At 37.7% G+C, this 25,874-nt stretch overlaps 1 protein-coding gene and 1 long non-coding RNA gene across 2 annotated transcripts; one reads left to right on the forward strand and one right to left on the reverse strand.

The window, feature by feature from the left end:
- Nucleotides 1-310: 310 nt before the first annotated feature.
- LOC117409679 (glial cell line-derived neurotrophic factor-like) lies at nt 311-10,638 on the reverse strand. Its single transcript, XM_034016000.3, has 3 exons — nt 9,967-10,638; nt 6,145-6,360; nt 311-3,463 (listed from the first exon to the last, which is right to left on the reverse strand). Exons 2-3 carry the CDS (start codon nt 6,332-6,334, stop codon nt 2,982-2,984), a joined length of 672 nt encoding a protein of 223 aa, XP_033871891.3. The 5' UTR covers nt 6,335-6,360; nt 9,967-10,638; the 3' UTR covers nt 311-2,981.
- On the forward strand, nt 4,264-21,261 carry LOC131699394 (uncharacterized). The gene is made up of 3 exons (XR_009308099.1): nt 4,264-4,573; nt 14,537-15,428; nt 15,850-21,261. It is a non-coding gene; the product is annotated as an uncharacterized LOC131699394 (long non-coding RNA).
- The last annotated feature ends 4,613 nt before the right edge of the window (nt 21,262-25,874 follow it).

Consider the following 25,874-nt stretch of genomic DNA (forward strand, 5'->3'; position numbering starts at 1 on the left):
GGGTATTCCGCACAATTTATTGTGATACTGGCAAGTGGGGTTTGCTTCCCTTGTAGGAGCCATTTTAATAGTGTTGCTAAGTTGAATACATGAGAAACCCTGGGCCTACTGTTCAGTATTTACACAAGTGTAATTCACTTCTGGAATGAGAAACAAACATTAACTTTACAAAACTAGAACCAATACACAAGTGTCTTGCTGGTTGTATACTTTTAAAAAAAATGTATTCCTGAAAAACTCCCTTTTCCTTTGCCCTTCGTTTAAAAAAATATATATATATAGGTCCAACTTTCAAGTTGTTTATTTCGCATTGTGTAACATTAACATGGATCTTTTTCACCTTACCAAAAAATTGTGATCAGACAGCAGTTGGAAGAGATAGAAACAAGTTTAATTTTGTAAAAAGTTATAAAATGAATATTGTACAAAAATACAGTCTCTAGAGAACTTTGGTTCAGTAACACAAAAGAGTGAGACATTAGTTGTATGTGATTTACAACCCTTTAGGGAAATGCACACTTTGTTTTGCAAAGAAATCATAACTTTACCTTTTTGTAGCTTATATATTAATAACCCTTTCACTGTTAAAAGTTTGAACATGCACGGATGCACAGATTACATTTGTACCAGCCAACTGGGTGGCTTGCCTTAATGAATAAAACAATGCAAAGGATCTCCATTTTACCTAATGATAGGACAGTGCATGCTACTTTTGAACTGGGGCAATGCTAACAAGCTCATACATTTTACAAGGTTAAAAGAAGCATGCTAAACACATACCAAGCAAAGTGCTTGTCTTTACCAGTCTCTACAATTCTGTGACTGTCTATTGGGAAATATTTTAAACTTATCCTGCAAGTATTATTGTACAGTGTGTGTTTTATGCTGATGATCCTATTAATAAAGATTAATGGAATACAAATGATTCCATTTATGGCTACCATTCAAACTCTTCCCTTCAAACAGAAATTGACAAGATGTTTTTATATTTGCCAGACCTAATGTAAGCATGTATTTAAAAAAATGCATGTTAAAATGGGCCATCTATATCAAGCTTTACCAATTATAACAGATAATATATCTTGGTGTGATTTTCAGGACAAGCCATTATATAGTGTATCAAATTTTCCACAGGCACTGGCCATTAAATAAATAAATATAGAATGTATTTTTTATGTTTATACATGTAATGGAATCTTCCTTGACTTCCTTTTTCACTAAGAGTCTTTAAATCCATTACCTCCAAGTATTGCAGAAAAATATTAACTGGATCATTGACCATTGCCTTGGTCGAATGTCATAGAGTAAACTTTGAATTATATTTCACAATTTAGCTCCAGCAACTAATTTAGATGGCGGTTAAAAACACATTTTCCAAATAATACAATACTGACGAAAAATTACAATAGATTTTTTAATAAAATAGACATTTTTAAGAAAGCTTTATGACACCCTAAGATAAGAAATAGGTAACACCATTGCATTATCCACTGTCAGTCTTTAGTGAAGTGTAGTAACTCCAAATAAAAACAGCAACAAACAACAGTTAAAACAAAGGCAGGAGTATATTCTAAAAATCATCAAAAAATGTAGCAGGAATCCTCAAAATGGTAACACTGAAGAAACCTCTTTTGACGGACAAAAAGGTAAAGTTAGTGATTTTTCTTTCACGTAGCTCAAGTTTAAATACTATTACAAACTTGAAGTCTTGTTCCCAGCATCATGCAAACATTTTCACAAAACACATGTTCCACTTTGGCACCATTCAAGAGAAGTTTAAATAAATAAGAAAAAAGTACAGTTTCATCATAAAATGGACTGTAATAAATAATAATAAGTTAATTAAATTTCAATAAATATCTTTTATATATTTAGGAATCTGAATAGATGCATTGCATTAGGTAGTCCCTTCGGCCTCAGTGACCAGCCTTTGACTGAGTGATCTGATTAAAAGAGAATTAGGAGTCTTTTGTAAACTTTATAAATCTGTTCTGAGCAGCATAGCCAGATCTAAGCTAACCTTGACATGTAGCCTTTCCAAAGAAATGCCCATAAACACAACTCCCTTTTGTGCTACCTTTTCTTACTGATGCATTCAACATCTGGACCTATATTTCAAGAAAATAATGAATTCTTCACATAACTCATTTATGCAAGAGTATTGTAAAACCAGCTAATGTTATCAAAAACCTCTGGATGCCTTGTACATCTAAGTGAACAACAACTGGAAAGAGGAGAGACCTGTCATACAATACTGTCTTTTATACTGTGGTTTACATTATCGCTACAGTTTCCCTTGTTGATATTTTACTACTTGTGAACCTTTCAGTGCTCTAGGATATTTTTGCCCCCTATTTTCAAGAAAATGGCTGATTTAAATTATACCCAATGCAAATGCAGTAGTGTCAACAACTTGCATTAGTCTAATTGTAGAAGTAATACTATTTTTAAAAACATACATTTATTATAGACAAACTGCACCCATAACCATGTATGGGTGTGGTGTGTATACAATGTATAAGAAGTTAAAGGTTATATGTTTCTTAGGGGTCTAGGATAATTTAACTAGACAACTGGTCAATTTAAGTTAGTAGGCTAAGTGATACTACTTTGAAGAAATGCAAAGAATATAACTGAATCATCTACACTGCTGACTTTCCAGCTATGTTTATGAGCACAGAATCAGGTTTCATTGAACAATAATGGGACCCATATACTGTAAACCTGCAGTGACCACAGGAACATAAAATATGTTGTAAAGTGTGGCTTTCAAACCAGTTGCTCCTGTATCTCCATGTACATGGACCAGAGCAGTCATGTCTTCTCCCTCCTGGCCCTTAGGCAGCTTAGACTTCTAGTACCAGCAGCCCCCTTGTCTTCTGTTCTGGATCCTTGGTCATGTTCTCCCCCTGGGACTGATAACTACCTTGGTCCCATCCTCAAATACTGCAGGAATGCAACATGTTCCAAAGAAAAACAATTCAGACGCAGCCACATTTCTTGGCGGAATGTTTTTTAAGTGTGCGATAGTCTATCAGGTTGTCGTCTAAAAATGATACGTCATCGTCAAAGGCTGTGGGCCGACAGCAGGCCTGCATTTTCACTTTCTCCTTGACCAGCTTTTTGTTTTTTGTTAAATTTTGCAGTATCATGTCATAGGTGGTCTCCCGGGAGTTGCAGGACCCGCTACAGTACCTGAAAATAAGCTCCTCTTTGGTCTGGTAACCTAAATCCAGGTCGGTTACGTTTAAATGGATCTCCTTTAAAACGCAGCCCCGGTTCCTGTTCCTGACAGGTTTTTTTATGGCAGTGTCTGTGTTTGCTGGAGCTTTTTGCCGTCTCTTGTCCTCTTTGTTCCGAGCTGGAAGTGCCCAGTCCGGGGATCTCTTTAATCTTTTTATTGTGGCTTGAATGAACTCCACTACATCTTCAAATTGCTCTGGATACAGCTCTGGCATAGTGTCTGTGTAAGAAAAAAAAAATTAAATATCAACACTACCCATCATAAGATAAAACAGTGCTTCAAAAGAAACTAATAGCAAGTGAATTTCAAGTACTGCATATCCAAACTAAATAAGCAAATTACTTTCTTTATTTCAGGTTAAGAAAGCTATATGTAGTGAACGTGCTATAAACAGAGGCCCTCATTAACCGTTTCAGCAGCACTAAATCTCAAGTATAGGTGTTGACAGTATTCTAAAAAAACACCTAATCAGGGGAACTCTATGGTTCTACCACAGACAATGTTCTAATTTGTGGAAAAGGAATGTACTCAACCCACAACTGAAATGTTTTGCAATTAATTTTTTTTATTTAAATTGTTTTATACTGTTTGCACCTACTATCTTTTGTAGGCGAAAACTAGATGGGTATAATTTAAAACCATAAAAATAATTTCAAAAATCTGACCAAGAGTGCCAATTTCTGTTCTCTGGTGGTCTTTGTAAACATCTGGTTGTTATCAGAGAATGAATGCAAATACCAGTAGGTGAGTTACTTAATTAGTATTGTTGGAAATATGAATATACTGCATACACAGTGCCAAGCATGTTGCATTGGTCCCACTCAGCTCTGCCTCCTACAGTTGGAGCTGCCTGATTTTGAATACGCTAACTGATTTAGCTGCCAAATCTGATTTTCAGCTGTAGATAATCTCTGAAAGCTTTACTTCCCTAGTGACCTACAGAAGTGCAAGCTTGCAGATTACTTTAAGTATAAGGCTGCACATATACTGGCCCACCCAGATACTGCAGATAATTCCAAGATGCAATCTGTTGATCAGTGAAGCTTAAAAAAAAAAAAAAAAGAAAGAAAAAGTAGGAAGATTTTTTTAAAAAGGACCTGTAAATATTGAACCCATTTTCTCCAGAATGCACCAAAGACATGGTTTAAAATGATAAAGAAGCAGCATATGGGACATGCCACACTTAACGCCCTATGGGATGAAACGAACAGAGGTGGACACATGCTTTTATGCTTTTTATAATAATGAAGAATGCTTCAGGGGAATACAGGCCAGAAAGAAACCTGCTAAATGTGAGCCGTTTGGAATTTAACATCAAAGAAACTTAAGGTCAGGAACTCTTTAAATGACTAATTCAGCCATTCTTCATTACTTCATACACTACCTTGTCAGGACAGAAAAAAAAGACATTGTCATTACTGTATGGTTAAAAAATCTGACACTGCAGCTGGTGACACCTGTCTTATTGCCAGGTGAAGTGTAAAGTAATCCTACCAATTCACACACAGCATGTGCTTACATATCAGCGTAAAGGGTTATCTGTTTATGAAGCAAATTTCAGATATTCCCAATTTAGGTCATCTTGGAATTTGACTTTATCTTCAAAAGAAATCAGTAACTTTGTACAATAAGATTCCATATTCAATAAAAAAAACACTATTGTGTTACTCATTCATCTTACCTACCAGCAGAATTGTAGATGAATGCTGTGATGCAAACTGTTGTATCTGAACCAACTGAGATAATTCCTTTGTTACATTGTGTGAAGTCTGTTAGGTCTGTAAGATTTCACTCATGACATCTACACTGCTGCTTGGTACATGATAGCAAACAGATTCTGTATAGAACTGGTACATGTAGTGAGAGAGGCTGTTTTCTTTCAGTCAAATCTACGTTACACTCTTACACATTCATAAAATTCTGAACATTTATTCTACAAATGATTTATTTTTCTTACTGTTGATGATTTATTTCAATCTAGAATGTTGTGTTAATTTGATTTTTTTTATATCTTCTATGTTCATAGTTTTTTTTGGTAACTGTCCTTTTTCTTGTGTTTACTCTTTTACTTTATTATTATTATTATGATTACTATTTATTTATTAGCAGACACTCTTACCCAGGGCGACTTACAGTTGTATACAAAAAATACATATCAACAATTACAGTACAATGTAGGTGCTGTGGCCTGAAGCTGCTCTTCAGTCCTAGTTGTAAGCCCTTTACACACGTAACATAGGCATAATCAACCATCTAGTGAAGAAATACTGTGGATGAATGTTCCTTTTGTATTATGGTGCTTACACATTCTAACATAGACACTGAGTGATCTAAAATGTGTTAATTCTGTGTTCTGTATGGCTGGCATCTATAACTGCAAAGAAGTTCTGAACTCAAGTTAAAGCACCTTAATACAGTAAAAAAAAAAAAAAAAAAAAAAAACTGTATCTAATAAGAAATTCAAAAACCAGTGACTTTCGTGATACAGGTTTGCTATAACATGCTTGTTTCAAAACTGCATATCTAATAATATCAAATGTATCTAATAATGACCAAATGGAAGTATGACAGGCGAGATATGTGGAATTATTTAATGTATACCCCTTTTATTATACTTTCTTTTTAACTTTCAGAAATAGAATGGTGCAAATTACACTAAATACATACTAGAAATTAACCTTCCAAATTGGTTTTAACACAGAACCAGTCCTTATTTCTAATAATGCATTCCTTCAGGGATAACTTTGAAACATAAAATAAAGTAGATGCAGGCAAAAGTTATATTTGTTCTCACAGTGGTGATTGCATTCATACATTATATTCAGGAAATATGCCTACAATTTGCTGTGGACTTTCATATGCACACATGGGAAAAATCTTGAGGAAATACGGCTACTTACATTCTTCAAGTGAGGACTCCACGCTAACCGATTGAGGTTCAGAATCTTCCAGTAGCAACGAAGGCACCTCTTGCTGCTGTTCCAGGTACGTCGACTTTTTCCTGCCAGAATACCAGTTTCCGAAGAGCGGACTTGTAGCGACAGCGGTCAGCAGCAACAAACACGTGGCCAATACATCCCATAACTTCATCTTAGACTTAATTCCTATAAAGGAACCTTCAAATGAATAAGTACAAAATAAGTTATTGTAGTACATTATCTGCTAAGTGTAAGGTCGAAGATAAACTGATGCCAAACAATGAAATAAAAACAAAAATAAAATAAAATAAAAACTGTTTTTAGCACAACTAAAACACTAAGCCAAGTGGTTCTGGCTGATGTGCATGCAATTAAACTACAAAGGCGTGAATAACAGATAGTTCAAACCACTTTTCCCAAAACAAGACAATGGAATAAATTGTGACGACACATACGCTATTCATTTGAGGTGAATGCAATCAATTACAATATCGTTTATTTTATTTTATTTAATTATTATTATTATTATTATTATTATTATTATTATTATTATTATTATTATTATTATTATTTTATTGTCAAAGCTGTGTGTGTGTGTGTGTATTTTTGTTGCCAGAGGGGCGGAAACAATTAAGTGTAATTATATAAACGCACTTTCAGTAAATCCTAAAATTAAACTGATAATGAAATACATTTAATCACTGACTCACAATCCATAATGACTTTGCAGCTCAAGCTGTCGCAACACTTGTGTATTTACCATGGAAACAGGTAGAATGCTATCAGTTATCCCTCCCTGCTCTGTGGACATTATGTGCACAGATGCAATACTGTATATCGGGCACTACAGACTGTACTTCAAACTCTTGTTCAGGGGGTTCAAGTAAATGCCGTGTTCACATTTATGCGGATGCACACATATTTTCACATCTACTATCCTTATCTCAAACTAAATACTACAAATCACAATTAGTATAAATACAATAAGTTTAAATAGGAAATGAGTTTACATAAAGGTAATGGAAATTATACTTGATAGTTTTTTTTAAATAAAAAAATCAAACATTGATGTGGAGTTTTTGTATTTTTTTTTTCTTTTAACATTTTTAAAACAAATCCAATAGAATATTTAGAACGAACTTTACTATACATTTAACTAACCCACTGCGCAGTTCAGAATTTTCACCTTTCACATTTCAATTCCAAAAGAGCACGTGTTTTCAAAATGATTACGAATAGGATTTCTAAATAGTTTCACTTGCAGGCAACACCATCATTTGAATATGTACCTGTGCATAGATGTATGGATTAAGAAAACTGCGAGAAAGCGAAATTGAAAGTAATTTTACAAAGTCGCAGTTAAAAAAATAAAATAAAAAAAAAATAAAAAATAATAGATGATGATGATGATGGCACATGAAATATAAAGCACTGTTGATAAAACTATGCATTGATACTTGTAGCAGTCTCTGCTACTAATATTGCTTGGGGATACTTCAAAAAGTGTACTTTATACACAAGAGGGCAGACTGGAGCACCTGCCATTAAGGTGTATGTGCGTGTGGTAGGCCCTAGCACTATTATTATTATTATTATTATTATTATTATTATTATTATTATTATTATTATTATTAATAATAAACTACACTGGCATATATGCATTAAAATAAAGAAGATGTTCAGTAGTCTAAGGCAGGTAACACTAAATTAACATTTGCATTGCAAACAAAAACATTTAGTCTCGTCTTAAAAAGTAATACCGGGGTTCGCAAAATACAGCATTACACGTCCCCACGTGTTGTTACAACTGTTTAAATAACGTATCTGGCATCTTACTTTTCATTGTTAACATCCTGACAACTTTTTACACATAACCTTAAAGTCTGTTTCAAAGCTCTTTTCAAAATGTCCACTCTAGTGCCTTGGGGTTTGAGATCTGTCCTCTAAATCACTGCAGGAAGAGCGATAATAATAATAATAATAATAATAATAATAATAATAATAATAATAATAATAATAATAATAATAATAATAATAATACACAACAAATGCTCTGGCTTTTCTGTTTAGTACCATATCGTGGATCGTATTGCTGTGTCCTTTGACAATGTTGGCAATAATCATTACACTAGAGCGGACATTTTGATAAGAGCTTTGAAACAAACTTTAAAGTTAAGTGTAAAAAGTTGTCAGGGTGTTAACAATGAAAAGAAAAATGACAGGTACATTATTTAAACAGTTGTAGCAACTCGTGGGGACGTGTAACGTTGTATTTTTCAGAACTTCTTTAACTTTCAAGGTTTTGCATGTGGTACACAGCAAGGGGTAAACAGACGAGGTTTAAAGAATCCGCACTAAACAAAGTCTTAAAGTATGTTAAACATTTTCGGTTTTGTGATCATGTTACCAAAACGATGGTATTTGATCCGCCGCTATCAGAAATCCATCCAGCTGCTGAACCGCAAGCTGCCTTTCCAGCGGCTGGTCAGAGAAATCGCCCAGGATTTCAAGACCGACCTTCGCTTCTAGAGCTCCGCTGCAGAAGACTACCGAGGCTTACCTGGTAGGGCGCTTTGAGGACAACAATTTGTGTGCCATTCACGCCAAGACAGTCACCATCATGCCCAAAGATATCCAACTGGCCCGCCGCATCCGAGGTGAACGCGCATAAACTGGAACCCGGTTAAAGAGACTATACTACGACTACTACTACTACTACTACTAATAATAATAATAATACTTTTTAAAACAATTAAAGTACTATAGTATTTTGTATGCGGTAACTTTGCAGTAGGCTACTGAAATATAAACAAAATATGCAGTACTGTGCATTACAGGTGACGTCTTCCAAGGTATTATACAGCAATGTATTTAAGTAAGGCCGCAGTACATGTGTTGTTAAGCAGTAATACATCTTTGGGTACACATACTTTTAACCTCACTTGTATAATCCAAACGTTACATCCAGGGAAACAGCGGCAGTACATGTACAGTAATAACCAAAGCAGTTTAGCTTTGAAACGTTGGCCGAACTAGTCTGATATATGGATACACGAGATCTGATGACAGAAATGAATTTCCCAGATGGTGTCAGAACCCTTTGCCTGCGTGAGTATTTTTAATTGTGCACGAAAACTCGCTAGCACAGTCTGTTGGGCAAAATACTGTCATTTCCCATCTCCCCTTTATAAATTGTATTACCATTATAAATTGTTTTAAACTAATAAATAACACGCATTAGCTTAAGGTTAGACCTCATATGATTTAAAGTACCACATACATTTGCCAAGTTGCATGATTGTACAGTACACTGTGCAGCATGAGTATTTGGAGTCTGATGGGATTATTGTGGAAAAAAAAAATGTGACGAGCAGCCGTATACAAAACAAACCCTTAGTTACAGCAGGGAGGAGGTAGGCCGTGCAATGCCCTGTGTTTACAGTAATGAAAATACTCCTCTCGTATTTTTCTGAAATAATCGATTTAGCATGCATTGTGCAACTCGGGTACATATGTGTTAACCGTAAAATGAATGGCAAACTAACAAAAATACAAAATAGAATGCAAAGCTCCAAATAGTACCTAATAGCTAGACGTAAAACACATAACATCTGGGGAAGTTTAAAGCACTGCATGTATCCATATGTAGCATGCTTAATAAATACTGGAATCATACGGGGTAGAAACGCTTTTTATGCTTCAGATGCGTGTTATGACAGTGGTGTTAATATAAAACATATGTTCATAAATGTAAAGTTTGAGAGCCAATTTAAAATGAAATCAATATATACTTTGCCTACCTACCTTTTATTTGGTCTCTTCAGACCTATTATTATAAACATGAATCTGAAAATCCAAGTAAAACGCCAAGAAATGCATTTAATTGTTCCTGGTTTGACACCACAAGGGGAAAAAAAATGTGATTTTCCTTTTTTTTTTAAAAAGGTTTTTTTTTTTTTTTTTTTTTTTTAAAGTCTCGAGTTTTTGTTATGCTTCGTACCTAATTCCCTCCGCTGAGGCCAATCGTGCGACGAGCCACAGTTAAGGCAAACGGTCTGTTTGAGAAGACTCCCAAACTCACTTGTCTGAAAATGGGATGCTGAGACCCACGCTGGAAATCTGAGAAATACACACCATCAACAACTGCAGGGAGTCAAATGAAGACATCAGGGCTCCTGTAACGGCAGCTGGTTGAGATAGCATGGGTATAAAAACAGCTGAGAAGCGGGAACAGGACTCTTTAGTCGAGTTATCAAGATTATGACTTTGAAGAAGAGAAAAGCGCCACTCTTCCCTCCCTTAGAGGCAGATCGCGTACAATTAGATCCAACTGGAATGTGAGGAGTAAAACAACCTGACAACCTGAGAAGAGCTCGTTTAATCCCTACCCTTGTCTTGGGATCAAATATTAGAAACAGTACAGCTGTATCTTGGGCAGTTGCGGGTGTAGTCATTACAGATGCGCCGCTGCCTACACGCAGCGTATCTCTTTGCCAGAGTAAGCTGTAAGTGAGATGGATTTATAGGTTCTGGAGCCGGTGACGCTCCACCGGAGTCGCTCCTGATTCGCCTCCAGATCTAAACACAGTTTTTACCCCTCCAAGTAGCCGTGGTTCAGTTCTACTAAGAGCCTGCAGATTTCAGATGTCTCTTGGCTTATGTAAGACTCCCTCTTCAACTCGTATTAGGTGGCACGCAATGCCGAAGGCTTCTAAAATGGTCTGGTCACGTTTTTTTTCATTGTTGATGTAACGTGGTGGTCGCAGATTGTGAATGGATGCAAATTAAATGAATTGCATTCTTATCACTTCTTTTCAAAAGAAAATATAAACCCATTTTATGGAGAACCATGTGAAGAACAAAATAGTATTTTATTGGCACTGGCTATACATAACTATCCTTCATTGCATTGCAGGCAAAGCGACAGTTGCTTTTAACACATACAATTGGTAAGCAAACAGTGTAAACCCTGAATACTGTCGGTCAAAAGCAGCATAAACAACAACAACACCACAAAAAAAAACAGATCAGGTCAGCTTGACACAGTAGCGGTTTTAGGCACATTGCAACCCATGCTATTGCATGGATCCCCTAGGCAGCAAGGGGCCCGTGTTGTATTTACGATAAAGATATTTAATTTCAACACACTACAGTACAAAGTTTGCTCACGCTTGCAGTCAGCGCTGCAAACTTCAGGGTGTGGGGGTGGTACATGTGTGTCACACGCGCAGAGCTGCGTGTTTTAATGAACCTGCCTTCTCTCTTGCGGTGCTCGACTACTGCAAGGGAAATTTTATGAACCTGTTTACTAACCTCAATATTGCCTTGTGTCTGCTTTTGACTGTGCCTGTCACAACAAGAGAAGCTTTTGTTACCTGAACATGAAATTAATCAAAAACCACATTTACTTTCTGCAATCGCATGCAATCGTTTGACTGGACTAGGGCAGTTATCGATCGTGCACCAGATTTGCTGAAAACGGGATTATTCAGATATAATTGCAGACTTTGCCACTGCGAATCACGAAAGGCTAATTTCTAACTGCCTCTGATTGCTCTAGTAAAATGCAATACATTTAATAGTGTCGTTGTTGCCCTGTTTGAAAGTCATGGTATGGTAGCGCAGTATTACTGGTAAGAATAGGGGCCCTGGAATCGAACTTTGCATGGGACCACCGCACGCCAGTGACAGCTAGGGTTGCCACCCTTTGTGGTTTTGCCTGGATTGTTCTCTTTTTTGAGGCAGCTGTCCTGGGAAATCTGTAAGACTTCCCGGGACATTAAATGTCAAAATATATGATTTTTATTTATTTTCCAGTACCGGTATTAAGAAGAATAACAACGATCCTTTAATTTACTTTAAAGACTAATTATTTAGGAGTATTTATCAACCGAAGACTTTTTATATGACCTGTGTAAGTAAATAAATAAATAAATAAATAAATAAATAATAAAACGATCAAGGACAGGGGAATGAGCAGTCAGCGGTTAAATCGATATTTTTTTTCTATTATCGTTCTATTCTTCAAAAGCATGAAAACAGCTACCGCAAGTCTTCCTTTTGGCATGCAAACAGAAAAACAAGTCCGCGTTCCTGGTGAGTTTACCGAACGCTGTCTGTGCAGAAACCCGTTTACAGAATGTGGAAGTTTCCTGGGTGACCATCACTTAAGGTTTTAAAGCAGGTGCGCAGATCTTTATCCTGCAAACTGTAAAGGGCTGTACAGTAGGGCTAGAGCACTGTTCACTGTTCTCGGGGCCAAACAAGGGGGGTGGGGGTGGGGGGGTGGGGGGCGATTAGTTGATAGGTAAATACAGATTATTGTGTCTTTAAGGACTAACACCCCAGAAGACGCTTTCTAATTGGTTAGAGGATTGTAAGATATAAAAGACATCCAACGATACATACAATAACCCAGCTTTATCAGCCCTGTATTAAAGTCAATCAGATTTGCTGCCTTGCCCATCATAACTAAAGCTGATTTACAGCAGGGAGATGCAGCTTTTATATACTAAAAGAGAACATGTGATGGACATTATTGGTTTATTCAGTTAATCAACCTGTTTACACAGAAATGTTTGCTAAATATGGCAGGTGTTTCCCTTTTTTTGTCTAACCTCTGTTGTATTTGTTTTCACTGACAAGGGGGGGGGGGATATCAAAGCATGATAACTTACACTGTGCAAAGCAAAACATGACTTCTTAGTCTGAAGAAAACTGACTTTTCTCGAAATCAATTTTTCAAGTTTTGAAAATAAGGTCCAAGGAGCATACAGAGAGAGAGAGAGAGAGAGAGAGAGAGAGAGAGAGAGAGAGAGAGAGAGAGAGAGAGAGAGAGAGAGAGAGAGAGTATCTGTTTTATGTCTAGCTGACAGGTTATCATTAAAGCAGTTTATGTCTCTCAATAAACATATTAAAGTACAGTTTGCTAAAATTAGTAAAAGATTGGTTTGACTAAAACTAAGATAAAACAGATACAAATACTTTAACACCCTATTATTTAATAAAGTGACTTGCGGTCCCTGAACTACTCTCTAAATTATGCTTTGGCATCTATTTCCACACAGCCAAACAATTAATCTGCACTACACTAGACAATAGGTTTTCTTGCTAGAATTAAATGGAAATGTATATATTATATTTATATGCAAGTGATTCAACTATCAGCTCAAGACCTGTCTGAGTCCTCACCATATTAGGAGTGTATTAACCGAAATCTCCTGATTAGCATTTTTGTATTGAACAGTGTAGTACATTACAGCAAACAAATGTGAAAAAACAGAAAAAAGAAAAGATTAATGTCATCATATCTTACGCACTAAAATGGTATTTCCAGCTGTACGCGTGTAAATGATCTATTTCCAAATGTTAACTGGAAAAGAAAACGCTGCTTATTGTTAAAGATCCCCAAGTAACTTGATTGCAGCCTCTGAAGATATGGAATCACCTGCAGCGCTGAAGGACACTGCAGACAGTTACTCCTGTAGCTTTGCATAGTGAAAGAAAGATCAGATGAGTGTTACAATCATAACACTTTACGGCTACCTTATAAAAGTTTACCACAGTATTTTTGCATAGTATTTTTGCAGTTTCCCCTTCATTTACTGTTTACCATGGTTTGCCATGTGTATTAATATGTTTTACCATACCACTCTTGGCTTTACAATACGTACATATGCTTTATTACACTTTGCTATGGTTTTATTATGGTAAACTTTTATAGGATATGGTTATCTGGCAGTAATGTATTTACTGTTTAACCTGTATTTATGATCATGTTACCATTGCCTGTTAGCAGAACACAAGCCCTATTCACAAAGCTTAAATTCAAGAGAGATTTATGAACATTAAATTAAGTTTGGTATTCATGAAACTCCTCTAGATTAGAGTTAAATAGATCAACATCACTCTAGAAAAGTTACACACATAGTAAACTTTATTTAATTCATCAAAATGGACATATTATTTTCATTTATTGGTATTGGAACATTATGTATTTGTAATACAGTACTGTGACAGAGAGCGAATGAATCCGAATCAACAATCTCCCTCTCGACCTGTGAGAGCACTGTGTTCCCCGCACTTTATGATTGGGCAGTTCATTCCAGGGGCAGTCGGAAGCCGCCCATTCAGGAAGGGGGTGGCGTCACGGTACCAGGAGTCCTCGCCCTAGTACGATGAGTGAAGTTCCAGTCATGAATTGGAGGAGATGTGATTGAACTAGCAATCGGAAGGGGGCGGGCTTTAGGGTACTTTAGGGGGGGTGTGACGCTGTGGTCGGTTCCTTTGTTGTGGTTAATGGGAGGAAACAAGGACTGGAAATGTGAGTGGAGTGTTTTTCCATTGATAAACTGTCTGTATTTGTCTTTGCCAGATGGCTAATACAGGCACTAGAGCAGAGACGGGAGACGGAGGAGAGACAGAGGGAGGAGAGATACATGGCGCTGATTGAGAGGGTCGGTCTAGGAAACGCACCCCAAGCACCAGCAATACCCGTGATGTCGCCTCCTAAAGCGCGGGCGCAAAAGATGACTGCGGAGGATGACTAGGAGGCGTACTTGTTTGCCTTCGAGCGGTTGGCCACCACCGTGTTATGGCCGAAGGAGTACTGGGCCAGCCAACTGGATCCCTGTCTGATCGGGGAAGCCCAGGCAGCGTACCAGGCCATGATCAACGAGGAGGCTAGCCAGTACAACCTGGTCAAACAGGCCATCCTCCAACGCCTGAATATCACGGGGGAAACACACCGGGTGCGGTTCCGGGAGTATCGGAGGCCATGGGAGACCCACCCCAGGGTGGTTGCGCAAAAACTCTGTGACCACATGGTGCATTGGCTCAATCCTGCAGAAAAGACAGGTCAACAAATGGGAGAAGCCATTGTCCTGGAGCAGTTCTGCCATGTGGTCGGCACCTAGACCCAAGGACGGACACGGCACCACAACCCAGCCATCCTGGAGGCCGCCGTCAAACTGACGGAGGATTTTGAGGACTCACAGGTCTCCGTAAAGACAGGACTGCTGACCCCTCTCGTCGCGCCAACCACCCGCTGACCAGAGCCATCGCCTCTCCAGCTGGGAACCAGACCTCCCAGATCACCGACCTCAATGGGCTGGCCCACCTCCTTACCATGGAGGCAGCGGTTGGCCCCCAGCTGGGGTAGCTTTATGCTAAGGCAGCGGGACAGACAGCTAACCCCAGTGCCTTCTGTCTCGATTGTCATGAGCATGGACAAATCATGGTGATGTGCAATCTGGCATCTGAAGCAGGTAAGGAATGGGGAAATGGTCAGGAGGGGCCGTGTATCATTTATGTGGTGGTTGGTAATGTAAGTACCCAGGCTTTAGTGGACTTAGGGTGTGCACAGACCTTAATTCAATAGGCTCTCTTAGGTGTGTCGTGGCAGCCACAAGGCAAGGTGGCGAACTCTTGTATCCATGGAGACATGGCGACATACCCCACACTAAAAGCATACGTGTCGATAGGTCAAACACAGCGCCACCTCACAGTGGGGGTGGTGGAAAGGCTGCCGCACCCCGTAACTCTGGGCCAGGACTGGCCACAGTATAGACAATTAATCCAAATGGCAGTCCCGACCGCACACGTAACCGTGGCAGACAGAGCAGGGGAAACGATTGGTGAGATTTTCCCCCTGCAAGCTGACATGTTTTCTTCCCTTTTTCGTCCTAGGAAAACAAAGAAAGAGAGACGGATCAAAAAATGGGAAGGTGCATCCCTGAAACGAGGCTGGGGACTGGTGTAGTCGGTACGCAGTGTGACTGAGTGGACGAGGTTACTGGGCCACTCAGGGCAGATGTTACTCCATCCCCTCTCAATATAGTGGACATGCGGGGCTCAAGCACGGACCTAGTGTGGGACCAGAAAAATGACCCCACACTGGTGCACGCTTGGGGACAGGTCCGGTCTATTGAAGGTAAGGATGTTGAAGGCGCTGGGGCACTAGTATATCCGCACTTCATTATCAAGGGTCAATTACGGGCACAGGACAGCCTGTGATACAATTGATGGTCCCCCGTCGTGTCAGCCCGAGGTCATGAGGCTGGCGCATGACATCCCCTTTGCAGGACACTTGGGAGCCGAAGACAGGACTGCGTGATTTCGGGATAACACCAATTTAAAAAGTACCGTACTTCCTGGGGCAGCAGTGTGGAGTAGTGGTTAGGGCTCTGGACTCTTGACCGGGGGGTCGTGGGTTCAATCCCAGGTGGGCGACACTGCTGCTGTACCCTTGAGCAAGGTACTTTACCTAGATTGCTCCAGTAAAAAAACCCAACTGTATAAATGGGTAATTGTATGTAAAAATAATGTGATATCTTGTAACAACTGTAAGTCGCCCTGGATAAGGTCGTCTGTTAAGAAATAAATAATAAATAATAATAACTGGCTGAGAAAGAGAGAGAGGAGAGCAAGTGCCTTCTACGATGCCCCCGAACTATGCCATAAAGGCTACATTTAATATGATTTGTTGAATTTAAATGTATGTTTGTTTTGTGTGTTGGTGGTGGTTGGCAGGGATAGGGTTAATTCCTATCCCTGCCAAAAACATGGGATATAAGGGGAGAAAAATTATTTTGCTTGGGGTTGGTGTTTGGAAAGAGGTACCTACCTACCTACCTACCTATGAGAGTGAGTGAGAGGAGAAAGATTTAAGAAAAATAATTGCTACATGTGCAGGAAGCACGGTACTTTTTAAATCGGTGTCAGTGTTCATGTTTTTGTGCAAACATTTATTTTACTCTGTGAGCAGTGTTTTTTTTTTTTTGTACAACCTGGTTATTTTATTTTTGTTTAATAAATACGTGCACTAGCGCTTTTCACTCGCAAGTACCTGTCTGCCTCTATCAGCTTTCTGGTCTGGGGACGTCATCTTCACACAGCCATCCTGTCACATTGCCATTAATGTTTTATTAAAAGTCAGAGTTTATATATAACATGACAAGAAAGGGACATGGTTTTGAAAGGATTGATATTAAAATAAAATATTTACTGCTACAGTATATGAACATAAGCACAGTTTCATGTAATATGCAATAAATTAATGGCACTTAAAAATCAACTGACTACAGTACTTCATTTTTCTTCTGTTGAAAAAACTAGCTGACCTGAAAGACACCATCCATTGGGAAATATTACATACTGCTGCTCTCAAGGAAAGAAGCCTTCCTCAAGACTGCTGGCTATATTACATCCATTAAGCAACACTTTTTGACCACAGCACCTCCCTGATATGTCAGCCTAGAATGTTGTTTCCCATTATCTGATGGACTGGTGCCTGAATGTAATATTTTTTTTAAATTTGATCATTGCTTTTGTGTATTTTATGATTGCTCTCTTTTGAATGAGACTAATTTCAGGTTAAACTTAAAAATCATTGTCATAATTGGCAGCTTGCCAAACCTCATCCAGCAGCTGATTAACCTGTCCTATTAAGCATTTAATTTGTTCTGCTCTCTTAAAAGCCATAGTGATGGATCTCTGCTCTTTGCCGCACATACTCATACACAGACATTTTTATACACTGGATTGAAAGTGGTACTGAAAACCTTTAGTTCTGGCTGATTAGCAAGTTAAGATCTTAATATTTATTTGAGTGTCCTATTGAATTAGTCTAAAGTATGCAGCGTGTTTTACTATTTACAGAAACCATGTTACTTTAAAAGTCAAGTAACCATGTGAACACTGAGTCACAACAATATTTTTATTTAGACTTTAATGCAGTGCTTTGCATACTGAATTCAAGAATGTAATTGTAAACAGTCTACTGGTTATACGTTTGTTCTGTAAACTTGAGAGAAAGTCATAACAACTAAATTATACTTTATGTATGGCTGTCCATTAACTACACGCATTCAGAATATGGGTATATAGGAAAAAAATGATTGACATTCACCTGCTTGTAAATTCAATTATTCTTTTTTTGAAATGTAATGAAAATAATCAGGAATTTAAAAAGAAGACTTTAAAAAAATAACACATATACACATGAACCAAAAAAAGTAATCCTGAAAAAATAAATGATTAAAGTATTTTAAATCTCTTCACATCATCATTATTTTAAGCCGTAATAAGGACACTAGAACTGCACATACTTTGTTCATTAGAAGTTTGGATCTGTATTTTAGTGCAAAACATCTTGAAATTCTGCTTTGGCTAAAGTTTGAGAGACAACATTTATAATGCAAGCAAAGGAACAAACAAAACTAGCTTATAAGAAGTCTCAGGCAGGCATTATTTATAGAAATTAAAATCCATTTAACTGTACTCAATAAGTTAATTGTTTAATAAATATAATCATAAGAGATTGCCTTTGGTCAATATAGGGCAGTGAACATCCCATTTTTTTTTCTTTTAGTTAATTAATAAACTGGTCTCATCAGTATCAGAGCTCAGTCACAAATTCCTGGTGTGATCGTGTGCATGTCAGTTGATGTCCTTGTGGCTCAGACCCACCCTGCTGTAAAATTAGGTAGACAGAAGCCAACTGAAAATGAGATGCAGCACCCCAGTAGAATCTCAATCCTAGATGAATGTTAAAGCAACGAAAGGGCATTAGCAGGCATTTTGTTGTATTAGCTGTATTAACATTATTACTGAGCCCCCTTTTATTGTGCTCAGAATATGTTGTTTCTTTTTTGTTTGGTTGTGTTTTTTTAATCCAGGACACTACAACACTGCTTGATCCCGGTACCTGTGATGTAGGTATGCATCATCTGGTTACAGTTAGGCCATTGGCGTGAGTATGAACTGCAACACATGAGGCCATTTCCTACCAGAAAGAAGGAGCTGCTTTTCATCTAGGGCATTGTATTTTAAAACATATGCCTATTCCAAATGATCAAAAATGAAGGATTATATTGCGAGTGATGATCAGAGGTAATGGTTTGAAAAAATCCTAATATTAAAGCAACATAACTCAGAACCATTGTGAACGATTGCAAACATTGTACATACCATTTGTAGCACTGGTTGTTGATTCGTCCAGTACGAAATGCTCTGGAAACGAATAGCAATTCTGGAATCTGATAGTGACTATATGAAATATGAAAAGTGGATGTTCCTGGACAGTTTTGCTCTGGATAATTCAACAATATGCATGTGTACCTTAAAAAACAAGAATTCAAAGAACAGAATAAGATGTAAAAACCTCTTATTAGAATTCTAACAGCTCCTTTATTGTTTTCCTGTAGACATTTTGTTTTCCTAACCTTAATTCAGGTGGCACAAATCTTTAGGGTTACAGATAACAGGACCCTACTCGAGCAGTACATTTGCATTTTATGCTCCATAGCAAACTGGATGAGGGGTCAGGTGGAGTGCTATTACACCCATGAAGTGAACTTACAGTGTAGTGAGTGGCACAATATTGGAAATGAACATTGCCCGAGCCTTGATTATAATAATAATAATAGATAACTGAGTTTTTCCGTAGGACTATCCAATATCCTACTAATCTATTTTTCTTCAACCATATGTTGGATGGAACCTATTTATCCACGATGCTAAAGAATCTAGCAAATAAGATTTAAAAAACATTTAGCTTGCTGTGTGCAAACGTGGGTGGGATTTTTTTTTTTAAAGTCCAGCTGTTATCAACAGTTAAGTTCTACAAGTTGTGAAGTGAAGGTGGACTTCTAAGCACATGTTTAATGGAAAGTAGCAGTCAAGTTGACTCTTACTTTTCAGAAAAGCGCTTGTAATATGTGGGGTCTTTATAGATACGTAGCTGGAGATTAACTCAGCGAACGCTTGGAATTTACCAGAATTTCATGGGGCTTGACCAGGATGAGGGGTGGATTCAGTTCCATCCATTGGATGTGGGAATGCAGGGAGGCAAAGTTGGTTTTATATTTCGTGGTTTTTTTATGCTGCAATGTAGGCTTGCACTGTGGGGCCTGTTGCTTGTGTTCCACATACAGTGTCATGTCCTAAATGGAGTTGATATAGTGGACATGAATGCATTAAGAATCCTCAGAATTTCCCTCCCACTTAGATTACTTAGATTACATTCTCCTTCTTAGACTTTGCAAAGTTGATTAAATAACTATTCTAAAACATCATAATGCTCAACACCAATGAAATAAAACTCTACTGCACAGCTCCAAGACAAAAATACAAAGCAATTCAATATAAAATATTCTAAAATGAATAAGAAAACGTTGAGGACCGTAGACGCAGTGGTCGGCCAAGGAAACTTACTGCAGCAGATGAAAGACACATCATGGTACACCCATCTACTGTCCGGAGAAGTCTGGTCAGAAGTGGCCTTCATGGAAGACTTGCGGCCAAAAAGCCATACCTCCAACGTGGAAACAAGGTCAAGCGACTCAACTATGCACGAAAACACAGGAACTGGGGTGCAGAAAAATGGCAGCAGGTGCTCTGGACTGATGAGTCAAAATTTGAAATATTTGGCTGTAGCAAAAGGCAGTTTGTTCGCCGAAGGGCTGGAGTGCGGTACACGAATGAGTGTCTGCAGGCAACAGTGAAGCATGGTGGAGGTTCCTTGCAAGTTTGGGGCTGCATTTCTGCAAATGGAGTTGGGGATTTGGTCAGAATTAATGGTCTCCTCAATGCTGAGAAGTACAGGCAGATACTTATCCATCATGCAATACCATCAGGGAGGCATCTGATTGGCCCCAAATTTATTCTGCAGCATGACAACGACCCCAAACATACAACGAAAGTCATTAAGAACTATCTTCAGCGTAAAGAAGAACAAGGAGTCCTGGAAGTGATGGTATGGCCCCCACAGAGCCCTGATCTTAACATCATCGAGTCTGTCTGGGATTACATGAAGAGAGAGAAGCAACTGAGGCTGCCTAAATCCACAGACGAACTGTGATTAGTTCTCCAAGATGTTTGGGCCAACCTACCTGCCGAGTTCCTTCAAAAACTGTGTGCAAGTGTACCTAGAAGAATTGATGCTGTTTTGAAGGCCAAGGGTGGTCACACCAAAAATTGATTTGATGTAGATTTTTCTTCTGTTCACTCACTTTGCATTTTGTTAATTGATAAATATAAACTATTAACATGTCTATTTTTGAAAGCATTCTTACTTTACAGCATTTTTTCTCACCTGCCTAAAACTTTTGCACAGTACTGTATATATATATATATATATATATATATATATATATATATATATATATATATATATATATATATATATATATATATATACATATATATATATATATATATATATATATATATATATATATACACATTGAGGACCACATTCCGGCGCCTCCTTAAGACTCACCTCTTCAAACAGCACCTGTAGAACTCCTCTGTTGTATCCTGGGACACTATCACCCTTCATTTAAATATGCTTTATTTTGCTCTTATCTGCCCCCTATTTTACTGCATTTAATCCTGTACCTCAGAATATTGTAATCTCCCAAGTGTTTAATCTGTAGTATTTTGTACTTAATCATATCCTGATGTAACTATCACTACTTAATCATATCCTGATGTAACTTTCACTATTATCTGCTGTATTATTGAATTGTGGTTTGTCACACTTGAGAATTATTGTATTTCTTGTTCTATTGTATGACTTATATTGTAACACTTGAATGTATTTGTATTTGCTTGCGATTGTAAGTCGCCCTGGATAAGGGCGTCTGCTAAGAAATAAATAATAATAATAATAATAATAATTGAGAAAAAAAGCCATGATACTGTATTTAAAAAAAAAAAAAAATGACACAAATGTTTCGGCTACAAATCTTTTTCAATGTGGGTCACTGAGTGGCTCACTTGGTGAAAGCATGCAGCCACGTAGTGTGCCGGGTGAGTCATACAACGCAGGTTCGTATCCAGCTGTGCACAGTGGCCGGTCTTCGCTGGGGATTCTGAAGGGAGTATCACATTGGCTCTGGCACTCCTGTGGGTAAGGGAGATAAAACTGGCAGGGACTGTTTCTCCTGATCACGCTACAGCGAACCCTGCTGGCCAAGAGCCCAGTGAGCGCAGAAGCGGACACCTGCAGGGCTTGCCTTTTCCTCCAGGGGTCAGTAGCTCGCTGACATCGCTCTCGAGTTCCTGGGTGTAAAAGACAAAGCTGGCTCAGTCATGGGATTGCAGGATGCCCACGACTGAGGAATTGCTGTGGTGAGGAGAAAAAAATGTTGGCCATTCCAAATTTGGGAGAAAATCAAGGGTAAAAATTTGGCACACAAAATAAAGAAAAATTAAAAAAAATATTTCTCACTGTATCCAATGTTCATTGTATTTATTTTATTTATTTTAGTATTTCTAAATTTAGCGCTATTCTGTGTTTAATGGTTCATGAGTATATTCTGCGGATCCCACTGGATCTTCGTCAAAACAGGCAGACAGACAGTAGTATCATTTCTTTTAAATTACCAAAGTTACTTACAGTACTGTAAATCATGTATTTTTGGTAAAGCACATTGGAAAGTTGGATGGGATACAACATCATCTTTATAAGTGGGTCCCAGGAGGCAACACTTATACAGTATTTAAAATACAAATAAAAGCCTCTTATTATCTATATTCTGGCTGGTTCAAAAGCATATGTGCATTGTGTAAACCTCCCCTGCCCCAGCATTCTGGTAAAACAAACTGCAGTATTACTATACTGTGAAACAATCCAAAGCAGACTGCTCATAGCTGTGTGTCTTTCCAAGACTGTTCAGCTGCCAGAGGAAGTGTGGCACCATGAATGTTTTCTGCCTTGTGTTTGCATGTGTGTGTGTCTATCAGTCAGTGCTTGGGCCATTGAAGGTAACTCTGTAATAGTACTCTGTTGACCTATCGAAGTTGGAAATGGGGTATGGAGCCTGGTTTCTGCATGCCTGTAATATCAAACTCACAAGTGAATCTCTACCTGTTTATTCAATGTTATATAAATATTACAAAATCATCAAATTAAAAAGATAGATGTAAGCAACAGAGGTGATATCATTATTTGTAATCTAGGACATTTCATTGAGAAACCAGAGACCTGTTTCACAAAGCACCCTATAACCCACTGCGATAAGCCACAGCCAGATGTGTTCGAGCATTTTACAGCACCGGGGAACCCCCTTGATTGCACCTGCACCTGATGAGATTTAAAATGCTCTAAAACTTCAGCTGTGGCTTATCCTTCCTGCCAGAATTACAGTGCAATATTTAAAGATAGAACAGTATATTTTAACTAGAGATTGAGATTTAAACTACAGTAGTTATAGGAGGCAGCTACCTAGAAATTGTTTGTGAAACTGGCTCCTGTTTGCAATGTAGTTGAAGTCTGAATACTTCAGTTGGTGGCTCAGCTGTCTCTTGTGCCCCCACATGTCTCTGTAACAATAGAGAACCCCTCTTGGGGAGACAGCTGCAGGATCACAGCACAAGTCAAAATAGAAGGTAGAAAGCACAATGCTGACAAGGTTCCAGCAGAAGCTCAGAAAGGTAGCTGAAACATGTCATGCAATCGAACAGACAGGTGTTTTATATTAGCACGGTATAGTACAAAAATATAAAAGTGAACATGTTTAACCTTTTCCCATAACAAATCCAGCATTCAGATGATCTGAATTTCCTCTGCTCCTGGTGTAATTGATTACTTTGCTCCGGTTATTGCTATAGAACCATAACATTCAAATACACATGGTTTTAGTTTAAAACCAACTCTAACAGTGAAGAAATACTACACATGGAAGCGTAGTAAACCCTTAACAACGTGGTAGTAAACCCTTAACAACGTGGTAGTAAACACATAAAATGAGAAAAGGTCACCCCGAGATGCGAATATATTATAAGCCATGTTGCTACAAAAAAAGGTGTATTGTACGTAAAGAATATCGATAAAACTGGTGAAAAAAATATTATTGAAACGTTTTTTCCAACTTCAAAATATCTACAGCTTGTCTTTTGGTTTCATGTATTTCAGATACAGGTTACTGTTCTGGACTAAAGTTGATGGAAGAAGAATCAAGATAGACTTTTTTTTAACTCAAAGTTAGTTCTTTTCATCTTCCCATTGATATTTACTTACCAGTAAGGCAAATAATTTTATGTTTAAAAACTGTGGTATACTATAGTTGAAGAAAGGCAGAGTGTAGTAAAGCATAGCACATTGAAAGCATGATAAATTAGGGTAGTAGGGGTTTATGAGAGTCGGCACAGAATCCAGGAAGTTGCAGTACGTCGGTAATCCTTGTTGCAAATTTTCCTTACATTATACATAACAAAATATTGCAGTGTATGAGCATTAGCAACGTGTGCTCAATATCTTTTTGTTTGTTTGTTATTTGTTTTTGCGTTAAAGAACATATGTGGCGGAGTGTCCCGCCACTTTGTTTATTATTGATTTATTAGGATTTATGTTTATTACGACGAAAGCCGATTTTGTTATTTGTTATTGTTTTTGAATTTTTAAAATGCAAAAACAATAACAAATAACAAAATCGGCTTTCGTCGTAATAAACATAAATCATAATAAATCAATAATAAACAAAGTGGCGGGACACTCCGCCACAACATTAGAACAAAATATTTCCAGTTAATCTTATCTAACATGTATTACCATCACTTCATAGAAACATGAAGCTTTTTTTTTTTTTTTTTTTTTTTTTTTACTTGAATACAGTGACCTTGAAAACATCGGAAATCTGGGATTGTTTACTGAGGACTTGCTTCTAGGAGTTTTAAATAAACCCAAACCCAACTTTCCTATGACATTTCTAAATAGAATTTGGCAAGTGGAAGTGCAGCATAAAAATAAAAAATAAACTTTAATAATAATGTGTGTCTTTCATACAGGAAAATGTGAGACCTTAAAAGTGGTTGCAATGCATATTAGGTACGATTTTCTGGAATTATTGTGTTAACTCAATGCACTTTAAATGTGGATATGCAGATTTTTTCAAATATGGCACTACAGACAATTGTGTCTACTGGTGACTTCTCACTTGTACCGTATCACTACCAGGAAGAAGCTGTTCTAAACTTCCTACCTCTTCAATGATGTGTGGCGGGTTGTTTTGTTATTTAAATGAGGGCTATAGTATGTTCAAAATGATACTGTTCCTTTCAAGGCCATTCAAATCCACTGTTATAGAGATATTGGTATTGCTTGTTTTTCTCATTCACAGGTATGGCATTTATTTCACATAGGTCAAATTTCATTGACACAACAAGTGGCTGCCTAGAGATGTGTTAACTGGTGCAGCTGGGGAAAGTTGGACTGCTTCCAAAAAACTAAATGCTAACTGGAGCCACAATGTCCAGTTGGTTGCATATCCAAACTAGGAGTGAAATAAAGAATAACATGCTTGTTGTACTCCTTTTTCTTTATCTATGAGAGCAACAGTATACTTGTAAAAACAGCTGAATGCCATCAGGAGACACGTGTAGCCTTACAACTCAAATCCTTGTTTTCTGCTTTTCCTGAAGTGTATGCATCCTATAATGTGCACAATAAACCTCTAAGCCAGTTACCTGGTATCTTTAAGGGGACGAACTGTATTAAACTGAGTTAATATATATTCATTGGAACTGAATAAGTTAGAGTTTACTTTAATAAAAGATTATTTTAGGTCTTGCAGTTGCTTTGGTGACTGTCTCAACCCAAATAAATGATCACCAAATTGAAACTTTCATCCATAACTTCAAACATTCATTCATTCATTGTACAGAAATTAGACATTCAAATGAACAAATGTGTTATGAAGAATAACTCA

Source organism: Acipenser ruthenus, chromosome 2 (genome assembly GCF_902713425.1).
Source record: "Acipenser ruthenus chromosome 2, fAciRut3.2 maternal haplotype, whole genome shotgun sequence".
NCBI lineage: Eukaryota > Metazoa > Chordata > Actinopteri > Acipenseriformes > Acipenseridae > Acipenser > Acipenser ruthenus.

Excerpts from the sequence above, each read along its gene's own strand:
- LOC117409679 (XM_034016000.3), bottom strand. The coding sequence starts at position 6,334 with ATGAAGTTATGGGATGTATTGGCCACGTGTTTGTTGCTGCTGACCGCT. Across the intron at positions 3,464-6,144 it reads GGAGTCCTCACTTGAAGAAT|ACACTATGCCAGAGCTGTAT; the intron begins GTAAGTAGCCGT and ends TTTCTTACACAG.